Below are 15,644 nucleotides of genomic sequence, written 5' to 3'. Positions count from 1 at the left end.
TTTTCCACAGAAATCCTTTCTTTCAGATTTCTGTGTCTTCTGGAAGGCAGAGGCGTCAGAAGGGAAGGTAAACAATTGTTATCAGCTGCTGTGGAATGCAATAGGATTCACCTTGATTGGCTCATTTTCTATGTTTATAATTAAGGGCCAATCACCAGTGCAAGCTAAGGGATTGAGTCCCTGGACACAACTTTGTTTTAGATTCTTTCTTTCTATTCTTAGCTTAGCTAGCAGCTCTGCAAACCTCTCTCTATATTCTATTAGTATAGTCATAATGTATTATATATAATATCTTAATAAATCAAGCCTTCTGATCAAGAAACAAGATTCACCGTCTCTCTATCACCAGCCGCACCCACTCAGGCACGGTAATAGGGAAACACTGGTTAGGAATGGGGGGAAACACTGGTTAGGAATGGGGGGAAACACTGGTTAGGAATGGGGGGAAACACTGGTTAGGAATGGGGGGAAATGCTGCTTGGAGTGAGGGAAACATTGGTTGGGATGGGGGGGGAAACACTGGTTGGAGTGGGGGGAATAGGGGGAACTGCTTGGGATGGGGAGAATGAAGGGAAACACTGGCTGTAGTGGGGGGAAATACTGGTTGGAATAAGGGGACACACTGGTTGTGGAATGGGGGAACACTGCTTGGAATGGGCGGGGACGGGGGGAAATACTGGTTGAAATGGGGCAAACATTGGCTGGGATGGAGGGAAGAAACATTGGTTGGAACGTGGGGGAAACTGCTTGGGATGGGGGAAATATTGCTTGGAATGGGGGGAAACACTGGTTGAGATGGGGAGGAAACTGCTTGGAATTGGGGAGGAAACTGCTTGGAATGGGGAAAGAAACTGCTTGGAATGGGGGAATGGGGGGAAACACTGGTTGGAGTGGGGGGAAGAAACACTGCTTGGAATGGGAAAGACTGGTTGGAATGGGGGAAACACTGCTTGGAGTAAGGGGAAACACTGGTTGGAATGGGGGGAACACTGCTGGGAATGGGGGGGAGAAACAGGTTGTGGGATGGGGGAAACGCTGGTTGGAATGGGGGAAATGCTGGTTGGGATGGGGGAAATGCTGCTTGGGATGGTGGAAAATACTGCTTGGGATGGGGGGAAGAAATGCTGGTTGTGAGATGGGGGAACACTGGTTGGGATGAGGGAAACATTGCTTGGAATGGGGGGGAAACACTGGTTGGAATGGGGGGAACTGCTTGGGACGGGGGAAGAAACACTGGTTGGGATGGAGGGAAACACTGGTTGGGATGGAGGGAACACTGGTTGGGATGGGGGAAAACACTGGTTGGGATGGGGGAAAACACTGGTTGGGATGGGGGAAAACACTGGTTGGGATGGGGGAAAACACTGGTTGGGATGGGGGAAAACACTGGTTGGGATGGGGGAAAACACTGGTTGGGATGGGGGAAAACACTGGTTGGGATGGGGGAAATACTGCTTAGAATAAGGGGAAACACTGGTTGGGATGGGGGGAAACACTGGTTGGGATGGGGGGGAACCACTGGTTGGGATGGGGGGGAAACACTGGTTGGGATGGGGGGGAAACACTGGTTGGGATGGGGGGGGAAACACTGGTTAGAATAAGGGGAAACACTGGTTGGGATGGAGGAAACACTGGTTGGGATGGGGGAAACACTGGTTGGGATGGAGGGAAACACTGGTTGGGATGGAGGGAAACACTGGTTAGAATAAGGGGAAACACTGGTTGGGATGGAGGGAAACACTGGTTGGGATGGGGGGGAAACACTGGTTGGGATGGGGGGGAAACACTGGTTGGGATGGGGGGGAAACACTGGTTGGGATGGAGGGAAACACTGGTTGGGATGGGGGGGAAACACTGGTTGGGATGGAGGGAAACACTGGTTGGGATGGAAGGAAACACTGGTTAGAATAAGGGGAAACACTGGTTGGGATGGGGGGGAAAGGTTGAGCCTTTGTGACAGCAAGGGAAGGGAGAGGAGATGTCACTCACAGGATACTGGGAATAAGTAATAAAGTAATTAAGGGTTCAGCAAAGAATCAAAATTTGTGGAGACACAGCACAACTCATCATCCTGAGAGGGGAGAGATAGCAAGGACACTAAATAAATAAATAATGAATTCCACAGAATATTTTAAGTTGGGAGGGACCCCTGAGGATCACTGAGTCCAACTCCAAAGTGAACACCCCATACAGGGATCAAACCCACAGCCTTGGCATTACCAGCACCCTGAGCCAATCCCAGGGGCAAAACCTATTATAAATTAATAATAAAACCAATATTTCCTGCTCCTAACAGAATGTTTTGAGCAGCACATGATGCAGGGCCAGGCACAGAGCAGCTGGTTTGCACCTGGCCTGTGTGCAGGCAGTGTCAGGCACAGATAAGGCCCTGCAGGGGCTGCTCCCCCTGGCTGAGCAAGGAGGACACCAGGATATCAGCTTATCACCCACAACCACAAACCATGGCTTCAGAGCTGCTGCTCTGCAATCTACTGTGCTGCTGCTTCAAAAAAGGGACATAAATTCTGGGTTTGCAGTTCCCAGATGCTCTGGTAACAAGGTTCTGCACCCCAAGAGCAACATATTTTAAATAAACCAAAAAAGCATAAAAATCTGTCTGCAGAACAGACTGGTTTTAGGTGATACGCTGAGACATGGCCACTGTTCACCCAAATTTGGTGTGATCACTGCAGAATGGTTTCAAGGTAATAATCACTTGGACTGAAACAGAAGATGAACATCTTCATTCATACAGCTCAAAAGATTACAGATTATAGCTCCAGTAACATTGATTTACACCATATGCAAACAACAGAGAACGACAGTTAAAACTTATTAACATAAGGAAAATATATATGGAAACCAAACAAACACATGAATTAGGAGAGAGAATCACTCACATGCTTGTTAGTGACCTAGAAAAACAAAGAATCATCATGCTAAATAAATCTGCACACAACACAAAACAGGCATCCTAGGTCTGAAAGCTTATTTGAAGATAGGAGCTTCTTAAAATGAAAATTGAGATGAAATTCTGGAATGACACCATTGTTCCATCCCTCTTGGGTTTTAGTAAATATAAACTATTTTAACATTTTCCCACATATTCTGCAGTGGCTTTAGACACAGTTTAACAGATTCAGTTGCTTTAGCTCACTGATCCAAAAATTAAAGAACTATTTATAAAATATACTATATTATATACATAAAATATAGAACATTATATAAAATATACTAATATACTATACTATAAATAATTAAATAACTATTCAACCCAAAGTTTTGGCCTCCACTGCCCACGAGTTCAACACCTGATTGTATTTGCAGTGCAATGACACATTTAACAGCACTGATGCTGAAGCCATGAAACTGCCCTCCTTAAAATGCTCCCATTAATTCCAAATCATGAAAGAACCAGAAATAACTTCAGAAAAAGCTCAGCAGAACAACAGTGTGAAAACACCACCCTCAAGAAACCAGTTGCATGAAATGAAGCACAACAGTGTTAGTCATGTTTTGTCCTTCAAAACAGAGAATGGATGAGTTCTAATAATTCTGGTTATTTTTAGGATGCTGTTTTTCCTCCTCACTCCATTCAGTGCTCTGCTATTTCTGTCACAGTTCCATTTTTGCCATTATGGTGCAAACCTCAGCAGCTCTGGAATGGCCACCAACACCCCATGAAGGGAACAGAATTCTGGGTGTTTGAAATGTAAACTGCTAGAAACCCACACAAAGTCAATTAACTGGGTCTCTAATGAGCTCAATAAACACTGTTTAGTTGGCCTTACTTGGTGGGTGAAGACATGGAGCATCTCCCAGCTCTCAACACAACAGGAATAATTATTTCTAGTGAGTTCTGCCAAAATTGCATTTTCCCATCAGGAACAGGATGCCACAGAACCTCTGCTGCTCTAAACTCACCAGGATCAACATCCTCTGCACAGCTCTGCTGCCCCACAGCCACACAAACTGCAAAAATTCAGCTTTTTGGAGGGTTCATGGCTACACCAAAAATCCAGAAGGAGTATTACAACATGAAGGAAATATCCACCCAGTTCATGTCATTCATCTCCTGCACAAAACTTCCACTCCTCCCACGACAGTAGTGTTTTTAGAACTAAAAAGTAACACATTTTAATTTTAAAGCCTCCCCTGCACTGCAGCATCAGTGGAAAATCTGCTCTGGAACAGCATATGAACAATGGACACAATTTATTATTTCAAATTTTCCAGCTAAATATTAAAATCTTATAAGTAGAAATGTACTGGAGGAAGAAGAGTTCTCTCAGAGACTTTACAAGAAATACATTTATTTTTCTGTGTTTCAGATGAAATGCTATTTTGGTAAATAAGCACACTGCAGGATGTGGTGTCTGTGCTCAGTCCCACTCCAAGTGAGAAGTTTCATCAATCAAGTTCTCAGAGGATCCTGCTAAGCTCCAAATTAGGATGTGAATTAAACCCCAGCATTTTAAGCACAGAAAATTCACTTACATTGACCAAGCCAAAATAATGCTCATTCACAGGGAACTGCTCAGGACCAATCTCTTTCTCCAAAGCAGAGGCATTGGCGCCCTACAAAAAACAAAATTCATGTTAGAGAAAACAGAAATTTCCTAAAAAACCCCAAAGCTTAGGAAATAATTTATTTCCATTGAAAATCAGTAGTTTGTCAGAGTTAAATGAATGTGATGCTTTATTATCACAAATGTACCAAGGTGTCATTTAAAATCTCAACTCCCTCAGCCAAAATTAGTGATCTGATCTAACAGAAGGGTTTGCTACATTTGAGTTTATTTAGAAATTACCACAATTAACTGTTCTCACTTAAAACACCAGGTTGGCAAGAGTGATCTAGAATCAGCAACTTAATTCAGTCAAGAATGCACTGTAAAAATAAAGAAACTTATCCTGTCTTTTTCTAGGTTTATTTTGCAAAATACTATGGACAAATGGAGTTTTTTTTACAAATCCCCAGAAGAATGGAAGGAAGAATTTTATCACAGATCACCTGAAAGTGCTTTGCCTTGGTTACCTTTAATTTCAAGGCGATGTATGAAGCTCACGGTGCATTTTGACACATCCTTGAGTTTCCACAGTGCAATGAGGATGGAATTTGCTGTTTTGGATACAACTGAAAACCACCACTGCTCTTATCTGGCACATAAAGCAACAACTAAAGCATTCCAATGTTTTATTTTGAATTTTAACTTGCTCCACTTCATATTCAAAGTGGTTTCTTCATCTCTTTCCATTTTCAATCCACCAGCTCCTTATGGATGGGAATATCTGGGGTTGGATCCTTCCCTCATTCCTCTCCATCTTGTTCTTTAATGCCTCTTGCTGATGCTCCAACATTCCTGAGCTCCTTTGTGCAGAATCCACACTTTGGATTCCTAATTCTGTTTTAAATACTCAAGTGACTCCAATTCTAACCTTGCCCAAACAGAAATCCTCCTGCACAGGTGAGGCACCTTTAGACACCTCAGAAAAACCTTCAACCAAACATTACAGCCCAGGAAAACTCAATTTATTTCTTCCAAAACTCAATTCATTTATTCCCCTGAAGCTACCAATGCTTTTCAATTCCTGAGCAAACATTTCCATCATCTCCCTATTAATATAAACCACAAACAGAGACTGTAAGGACAGCTCCATCCAGATTGTTTTTAACAGAGAAATAACTCAAAATTTCCTAAAAACCAACAGAGAAAGCAAGAAACAATCAGGTTTAACAGCTGTAGTTGGATGTCCCCCATCAGATTTATAGTGAGTTACATTTCTCAGAGCAGATAAAATGAGGCAGGCTCAGAACTGGGAACTCCAAACCCCAGCAAACACTCACAGGGTGCTGACAGATTTACAAGCAGAGTCTGCTCCAGCAGCAATTACACACAACATTTCTGAGGCATCAGTGCCACTCCAGGCAGCTCCTTTCATTTGTTTCCTTGCAGTCATTCCCTGCTTCTCTTTTTCCTCCAATATTTCCCCTCAATAAAACCCAAATCTAACCTAAAATAAAAGGAGAACCATCAGCAAGGAGGATTTGCTGGCAGGGGTCTGTCCTGGGCTACCTCAGCTCTTCATGCTCTGATCCACACTGCCTTTGGGAAAAGCTGTAAAATTCAAAATTCAACATTTCCAAAATTCATGGAAATGCACAGGAGGGGAAAATTCTGGAATTTTCAGCCTGGAAATCAAAATTGGCTCCTGCTGAGGTTGTTTTGCTCTTCTATGCTGCATGTTTGGAGATTAGGAAAGGAGGATCTGTAAATCCTGAGAGCTTGTGAAGTTCAGTTTCAATTTCTCAGGAGGTTCCTCACCCTCTCCATGATCTCCAGAATTTTATTAGGGAAACACTGGAGAAAAGCCCATTAAAGGAGGTACCAAACCTCCAAAACCAGTGAAACCTGACAGCCCAAATGCTGCAGCTGGAAAGCAACACATGGAATAAATATCTGAACAAATAAATAAAACCATAAGAACTGTAATTTTGAATAAAGCTATGATATAAAGAATTGAATAACCTACTACAAACCAGACCACCAACTTGTATCCATTTAACCTGACAGGTCACAGGTGAGTTTTTTCCCAAGTGTTTCCTTGTATTTATTGCCCAAACTTTATAAATTTAGGTAAATTAACTGCAGAGGCAGATTAAAAATTAAGGTTTCCTTAATAAATTACATTATATTCAATGTATTATTTCCAACTGAAGTTGTAGATGCCTCATCCCTGGGAGTGTTCAAGGCCAGGCTGGAGCACTCTGGGATAGTGGAAGGTGTCCCTGTCCATGGAATGGGATGAGCTTTGAGGTCCTTTCCAACCCAAATCATTCTGGGATTCTGAGATGATTCTGACGTTTCTTGCTAGAGAATATTTTAAATTTTTAAAATCATAAAAAAACCAAAACAGGACTCAAAGCACTTGTGGGAGGAATAAAAAAAAATCAGAGATGAATCATAAATAGCTCTGAAGATGCAAACTTGCAAATTAAGCAGTGAAAAAGTTCCAGGAAATGCAATGCCCAGTGTTCCATGCTAAAAGAACTCCCCTGCAGCAGCACAGATGATTCACCACGGAGTCAATGGCCAGGAGAGCTGAACAAGGACATGGGGAAATTCACTTTATGTGAGGGCACCACTTGGCCCCAGTCACGTTTTGGGGTAAGGTCCAGAAGAGCAGGCAAAGTCCAGCTCCTCCCAACCAGGGATCCCTGCAACTCAATTAACAATTACCAATTAACCCAGTGCACTGAAACCTGCTCCAGCCTGAGCCATGTCCTGCTGCAATGAGGCTTTGCTGTCACCCTGACAGGTGTCACATCCCTTTGTCCACCCAGTTAAAAGATTTTTCCATCTGCCACAGGAATAACATGAGAAACAATCCTCACTTCACGATTCTGGAAATATAAAAGTCACACCTTGTCCAGAATTAAAAATCTAACCAAAGTGGCAAGTGTACATAACATGAAATGTATTTTGTTATTTGGGGAATGAATTAAATTCTCCTCTTTGGGGTGCCACAGCCAAAGTGTTCTGCATCTTGTGGTACTTTGCATACCTAAAACCATCAGAAAATCAATAGAGTTTTGCTAAACTATGTCACATATTGTGGGAGCAACAAGAAATGCTACAAAAAAATCCCTCATCCATAGCAATTGAGCCTGCTTGGTGTAAAACAGCTAAGCAAAACCACAAAAAACTAAAATACAGCTGAATATAAAGATTAATGCAGGGGATTAGAACTGACTTCTCACTGCTGGTGCAGTGCAAATAAATGAATGTTTTAACAACCCCAGAGTACATCCCTGACTTGTGGGAGGTGCAAGGAAATGCTCTCAAGTTGCTGCTCTGCTTCAGGACCATCAAACTTAGCTCTGTGAGCAGAATAAACCCAAATTTCTGCAACACACAATTACCCCAGGAGGAAAACAACTCATTTAACCATGAGGTAATAGTGATTGCCTTACATAATGAGATGTGGATTTAGTGTTCCACAGTGCTGGGGGAGGTGACAAAGGAAGTTTCAGCACTTGTAAGAAGAATTTTCCATTTTCTAGAAATTCCTGGATTTCAAGTGTTGTCTCAGAGCTCCCCTTTCCTGCTCACAGCCCACTCACAGAACGGGCTGTGCTTCCACAGCTCTGCAATTATCAGTCGAACAGGAAAATGAAAAACTGCCTGGCCCATCACCACCTCAGCAGGAATACACACAGCTACAAATGGCCAAGAAAACCCCCAAAGAACAACAATAAAATATTTCCTGTCACAGCTGAAGTCATTTCACTTTGTGCATATCAGCTAATTAGAAGAAGGTGATGAACATTTCCATGAACATTTCATGGCTGAAAAGACAAAGAACACCCTTAAAAAATCCAATATACCAAATACTGAAGCACAAGGAATTGGTAATATTCACGTTTTCCTCACTTTTTCATACCAACACAGTGAGGGACATCACACCAATATCCTGATTTAAAAGTGCAAGAAAAGGCTGGATGTGGCACTCAGTGCTCTGGGCTGGTGACAAGGTAGGGATTGTCATTTTGGGCTCCATGATCCTGGAGGTATTTTCCAACCTGAAGGATTCTGGGATTCTATTCCATGCTCAGAGCTGGATAAGACACAGAGAAAACAGCATTAAGGCAAACTAATATCTACCCAGAGAACAATCAAGGAAAGTTTGGCTGAATTTTTAAAGAAAAGGGATGTGAAAGGAGCAGTTTCAAACCCCCTTACCTGAGGAAGCCACCTAACCAAGCCATGCTGAGGCAGCAATCCCACAGTATTCCTGAAATTTTAACTGAAAAACCCATCAAATCCAGAAGAGAGATCTATCAACTCCTCCAGCTTGTAAGCTCTGAGTGATTTTTGCTCACTAGAGAAGTCTTGAAGATTTATTTCCAGTTCAATGCACTATGCAAATGGAATAAATAGTAGTAGACTTTTGTTTCTTAGCCACTGCAGCACCAAAAGGAGATCACAGAGAAGGATAATGAGGCATTAGCAAAAAAAAAATCCTATTCCTGCAAAGAAAATTAGTATTTTGCATAGCCTAGAGTTAATTGATTTCAGAAATGTATCAAACAACAGGAGTTTCACTACTTGGTGACCTTAAATTTACTGGATTTGTAATTATTCTTACAGACAAAAGATTGCGTTCACTTATCTGACAGGAATCAGAGGAGTGCTCACTTTTGTCTGTATTATATTTAATTATCTTTATGGCAGAAATTGCAATCAGGCTCTGAGTTGAGGAGTTTTGGTGAAGCTGTGGATGATAAAAGCTGGGAGTGATTATGAACAACCCCAGAGGTCAGGGCAGGAGCTGCTGTCAGCTGAGAATTCCACACTTCCAGCATCCTCATGGCTCCTGCTTCAAGCTACAACCTCTCTCCTTCTCAACAACATGAGTTTTACTGAGTTTCAGTGAAATCCTGCCCCACCACAAACCCTGGCTGACCACTAGTGCACTGTTATTACAAACTACCCATTTTTCACCCTGAATTCACACTTTCCCACTCGGCTGGAATCCCCGTTTCCATTCCCAAATATCTGCTCTCTGTGCTCAGAGGTCACTCTGCCCATGTGGGGATGGTCAGAAAAGCAGAGAGAAGGGTGTTGTGAGGGGACCAGAGCATGGAGCAGCTGCTGCTGCAGCTCCAGAGAGAAAAGGACCAAAATTAGCACAACTCTGGGGCAGGACCCTCAGTGCTATTCTGAGCTCTTGTCAGAACAATCAGGTCAGTGCTGTGCTGCTGCTCAGCCAACAGTGAGCTGGAAAATGAGGGAAAAACCCACAGAGCAGGGAAGGAGTCAGGAGAGGGGAGATCCCACTGCCCTCAGAGCTCATGGCATTCACCCCTGACAAGTTCTGAGGAGCTGTAATTACACAGGGTTTGAATTGCCAGTGGGTTTAGAGCCTTTCCATAACCACCACTGGCTCAATATAATGACAAAAAATACTCAAGATTTCTCTGGTGCCATTAACAGACACAGAAATTCAGAAAGACTTGTCAAACAAATGCCCCATGAGGTTCCAATTGATGGTTTTCAACAGGGATGCAGCAGCTGCTTCAAGTACAAAGGAATTCACTGAAATGATGCAGTCCTCCCAACCTTTTCAAAAATACAACTACAAGCTTACAGCTTGGTCTTTTTTCAAAATGAATCCTGCCAAAATCTACAAGAAGTCAATTTTAATTTTAATTTTTTTTAAAGTCTGCTGTCTGCTATTTTTTTCTTAAAGTCTTATTTTGGGCACTCCACTACTTTAGATGGACACACACAAATATACACACCCCAACAGATGCTCCATTTACACCTCATTTGTGGACAGTTGCAGATTGTCAGAAGAGAACTTTTAAAATCTGGATTTGTGTCCCAAAATTTCAGAAAATTTCTGTTTGTTCACTGTATCCTGTTAAAACTCTAGTTCTTTATGGTGGTCACGACCTTTCAGCTGCTTCTGGCCTGTCTAAAATACACCCAAGACGAATTAATTCCATTAGTTCACTTTTAATAATCAATTTAAAGCCCTCTCCATAAATGCAAATTGGAAGATTCAGCCTTTCTTTAAGGATAATTACTATTATTTTAGCTCAGTACTAAATATTAATTTCAAATTACCTGATTTTTATGCATTTCTCTCTTTGCAATGAATCTAATTCAGTTCAAGTGAAGGAATTAAAGGCTCATAACTCAGGGGATCTCTAATCTTTCCCTGCAGCTGGATGCACACCCAGGAGCTGTGGAGCATCAGTGGAGTAAAAACTTGATGAAATAAAATCTCTGAGGATATTTGGCTTGGACTCCACACCATTCTAACTCCTCGACTGGAACCAGCCTGCAAAAAACATTTCCCTTAAAAAAAAAAACACAAAAAAGGGGAAAATCTACAGGATTTCAGTGTCCAGAACATGCCTGGTGCACAACTCGCTCTCTAATTACTCATTTAGCTTTGAACAAATGAGAGTAGCAGAAGATTGAGGGTTTGAAGCAAGCTGGGAAGCAGCTTTCAGGTTGTGCAGAAAGGCTCCCAGGGACACCATGGTGCAGCACTCCAGATTAGAGGAGCTGCTTAAACCAACTGCTGAGGAGTTGTTTAAGAGTGAACAAACAAATCAAAACAAAAAGGGGGAAAATGAACAAGTAGGCAAAAAAAAAAAAAAAACCAAAACCAGCTGCTTTTGCAGGAAAGAAATCTGCATGAGCTGATGTAGAATCTGCCTGCACTTGCTGTATTTGCTGAGATAATAGTTCCAGCTTCAGGACTATTAAAATTACCCTGGGGGGAAGTGGAACTGGAGCAGATTGGGGTTGTATTGCTGCAGGTTTATAGAACACACCGGCATGGCTTTGTAAACACAGATTAGATGTTGCTCTCCCCATCCTTTAAAACTCGGGGCTGTGGAGCACTGAAGTCAGATAAAAAGAGTTGTCAGCTCTGGTTTGAAAGGATCCCTTTTCACAGATCTGGGAAGGCTGTCTGTTTTCCAGGCATAACAAATTACTGTAAATTGAGCCCTGGATTGCAGCACTTTGCCTGCATAAGCACTCCAAACAAACTGATAACCTGGAAGGAGCAGTGTCACAGACCATCCAAGGCTCCACCTTCCAAATGCCACAGAATCTTCATCCTGGAAAGGCTGTGCCCATTTCCAGCAGAGAGGAGAGCTCACAGAGCACCCTGACTGCTGCCATGGCACCCAGGGAAACTCCAAGGTGCTGCATTTCCAAAGGAATTTCCTCCTAGGAAGCCTTAACTGGAGTGTTTAAATCAATGAGAGCAGGGTGCTGTGTAAACTCCTCCAAGCACGTGTTTATTCTGTGAGGAGCTGCTCCTGCCAGGTCCTCAGGATCCACACTCCCAAAGGACAGCAGGGCCCAGCTCCTGGGAAACCCTCTCATTTATGCTCTGTGAGGGACAGCAGAGCTGGCTCCAGTGAGAAAACACCTGGAAAGGATTGGGGAGAAAGGGCAGGAAAAGCAGAACCACTGCTCAGGGCTGAGCTTTGGCAGCAGCTGCTTCCCCTCCTCAGCCACTGCCTCCCACATCACCCTGATCCCAGTGCATCCCAGTCCATCCCAGTGTCCTCAGCCACTGCCTCCCACATCAGCACTGCTCCCAGTCCATCCCAGTTCATCCAATCCTCAGCCACTGCCTCCCACATCAGCACTGCTCCCAGTCCATCCCAGTTCATCCCAGTCTCCTCAGCCACTGCCTCCCACATCACCACTGCTCCCAGTGCATCCCAGGCTCCCAGATCACCACTGCTCCCAGTCCATCCCAGTTCATCCCAGTCTCCTCAGCCACTGCCTCCAGTCCATCCAATCCTCAGCAGTGCTCCCAGTCCATCCCAGGCTCCTCAGCCACTGCCTCCCAGTGCATCCCAGGCTCCCAGATCACCACTGCTCCCAGTCCATCCCAGTTTCCTCAGCCACTGTCTCCCACTGTCCTCAGCACATCTTGAACAAGCTACACTCTGTTCTTTTTGCATCCTTCCCCAGGTATTCACACTTCATTTTTACATGAACTGAAGCAGAAGTCCTCTAATATAATCAGTGTCTACTTTGAACAAATGAACCATGGAGTGCCCACTTTCCCCAACTCCATGGCACAACACAGCTGGGATCTCTCATGATCTCTCATTTTCCTGAGGACAATTAAAACATGACATTTTAGAAGTTTACAGACAATCAAAGCAGGCACCACAACAGCACAAAAGCTCCTCCAGGCGTTCAGGACTCCTGGAAAATCCCAAAGCTCATTCCAAGGAAATCTGTGTGGTGCTCCCAGTCCATCCCAGTCCATCCAATCCTCAGCCACTGCCTCCCACATCAGCACTGCTGCCAGTGCATCCCAGTCCATCCCAGGCTCCCAAATCACCACTGCTCCCAGTCCATCCCAGTCTTCTTAGCCACTGCCTCCCACATCACCCTGCTCCCAGTCCATCTCAGTTTCCTCACCCACTGCCTCCCAAATCATCACTGTTTGCAGTTCATCCAATCCTCAGCCACTGCTCCCAGTGCATCCCAGTCCATCCCAGTTCATCCAATCCTCAGCCACTGCCTCCCACATCACCACTGCTCCCAGTCCATCCCAGTGTCCTCACCCACTGCCTCCCACATCACCACCACTCCCAGCTCATCCCAGGCTCCCAAATCACCACTGCTCCCAGTACATCCCAGTCTCCTCAGCCATTGCCTCCCACATCACACTGCTCCCAGTCTATCCCAGTTCATTCCAGTCCATTCCAGTCTCCTCAGCCACTGCCTCCCACATCACCACTGCTCCCAGTGCATCCCAGGCTCCCAGATCACCACTGCTCCCAGTCCATCCCAGTTCACCCAGTTTCCTCAGCCACTGCCTCCCACATCACCCTGCTCCCAGTCCATCCCAGTCCATTCCAGTCTCCTCAGCCACTGCCTCCCACACCACCACTGCTCCCACTTCATCCAAAGCTCCCAAATCACCACTGCTCCCAGTCCATCCCAGTTCATCCAATCCTCAGCCACTGCCTCCCACATCAGCACTGCTCCCAGTCCATCCCAGTTCATCCCAGTCTCCTCAGCCACTGCCTCCCACATCACCACTGCTCCCAGTGCATCCCAGGCTCCCAGATCACCACTGCTCCCAGTCCATCCCAGTTCACCCAGTTTCCTCAGCCACTGCCTCCCACATCAGCACTGCTCCCAGTCCATCCCAGCCCCCTCAGCCTCCCACAGCTCCCAGCCCATGCCCCTGATTCCCCCCCCAAGCCTCGTGGTGCCCCTGTGTTCCTGCAGTGACCCAGTAACACACACAGCAGGGGAGGCTTTGCCAGCTCAGCTCTCAGGGACTCTGCAGCTCCCTGAGAGAACAAACACAAACAGCTCCCAGCTGTGCAGGGCCCAGTGTTTACCAGCATTGTTCTTTTGTGAGCTGGCAGGGAGATTTTATAAGGAGCCTCACACATCAAACAGGGCTGGGACAATGCTGTGGAGGGTGAGGAAGTGGATGCTGAGGGAGAGCAAAGATTTATAAATAGGTTAATATTTCATTTATAACTTCAGCTATTACACAGGCACAGAGCAGTAAAATTCAGCTGTGAGCCCAATCAATGGATCTGAATGGGGAGATATATTCACAACTCAGTGTGTGAGGGGTTAAGTGGATAAATCATGGAATAGTTTAGGCTGGAAGGGACCTTAGAGCTCATCCACTGCCACCCCCTGCCACAGCAGGGACACCTTCCCCTGTCCCAGGCTTCTCCCAGCCCTGTCCAGCCTGGCCTTGGGCACTGCCAGGGATCCAGGGGCAGCCCCAGCTGCTCTGGGCACCTGTGCCAGTGCTTTACCATCCTTAATGAAAAATATTCCTTCCTTTCTAGTCTAAATTAACCCACTTTTCATTTAAAACCATTCCCTCTTGTCCTTTCACAACAAAGTTTCTCCCCATCTGTTTTACAAGCCCACTTTAAGTGTTCACTATAAAAGGAGCTGAAAATAGAAAATACAACACACAAACAAACCATAATGATGCACAGTGCTGCCCTTTCTTTTGGCAGCAAGTGCAGGAATCCCCCAAACTGACATCTGCTGGAGCAAGCACTGAAAGCCATTGCTTTTTTAATGGCAACAAGACAGCAAGTGATGTGCATGCAAACAGATGAATTCCAATAAAAGCATTTGCTCTAAATCCTGATTAAAGAACCAAACAACAGAGATTGAGTAACAGAGCACATCTTGAACAAGCTACACTCTGTTATTTTTGCATCTTTCCCCAGGTATTCACATTTCATTTTTACATGAACTGAAGCAGAAGTCCTCTAATAAAATCAGTGTCTACTTTGAACTAATGAACTATGGAGTGCCCATGGCACAACACAGCTGGGAGCTCTCATGATCTCTCATTTTCCTGAGAGAAATGCCATTAAAGAATGACATTTCAAAAGTTTACAGACAATCAAAGCAGGCACCAGAACAGCACAAAAGCTCCTTCAGGTGTTCAGGACTCCTGTAAAATCCCAAAGCTCATTCCAAGGGGACCTGTGTGGTCCACCTGAACTGCAGCCTCCTCTGCTTCCAGCCCCAAACTGTCAGAAGCCCCAAATGTGCAGCAACAAACACCCATCACACACAGCATTAAACCACAACACAAACAGCATGTGGGAAAACCTTGAACTGACCTCCTCCCTACTTTGTAAAGGGTTGTGTATTTTTTTTCCCCCCAAAACAATTATTCTCAGTTATTCTCAGGCTGGGCTCTAAGTGCAAAGATGAATATTTGGTTTCTTTCAGCTTAACAAGTCAGTCAAGAAGCAGAGCACTGCTGGAGACAGAAATCTGCTTAGCCAGCTCCACCCTCCCTTCTTGCAGTGATAAAAATAAAAGCTATAAATGTTAATTCTTTGATAGAGCCAAAGCAAAGTCCTACAGCTACAGGTGACAGCAGGGAGGTGACATTCCACACCAGGGACACCACAGCTCTGCTTGAGCTGCCCAGTGTAAATTATTCAGGTGGCAAATGGAAATGTGGCACTTACAAATGCTGCAGCCACCTCCCCTGCAGCACTGAAGTCAATAATTATGTCCTGATTCAGACTGTGTAAGGCTACCCCCAATTTGTAGCCTGGATTGGAGTTCTTCAGGCATGTC

General features: G+C 44.6%; 1 protein-coding gene across 1 annotated transcript in view; it reads right to left on the bottom strand.

Annotated features, from left to right (window-relative positions):
- The window catches only part of LOC134425584 (ubiquitin carboxyl-terminal hydrolase 12-like), a 31,805-nt gene that overhangs the window by 12,843 nt on the left and 3,318 nt on the right, over window positions 1–15,644 (bottom strand). Inside the window, exon 2 of the mRNA XM_063170314.1 lies at window positions 4,498–4,578. Coding sequence (XP_063026384.1) covers window positions 4,498–4,578 — 81 coding nt within the window. The remainder of the gene's footprint in view (window positions 1–4,497; window positions 4,579–15,644) is intronic.

This window comes from Melospiza melodia, chromosome 16 (assembly GCF_035770615.1).
Source record: "Melospiza melodia melodia isolate bMelMel2 chromosome 16, bMelMel2.pri, whole genome shotgun sequence".
NCBI classification, from domain to species: Eukaryota; Metazoa; Chordata; class Aves; order Passeriformes; family Passerellidae; genus Melospiza; species Melospiza melodia.
Note: the sequence above shows the minus strand (reverse complement) of the source record. Positions and strands in the feature narration are given on the sequence as shown.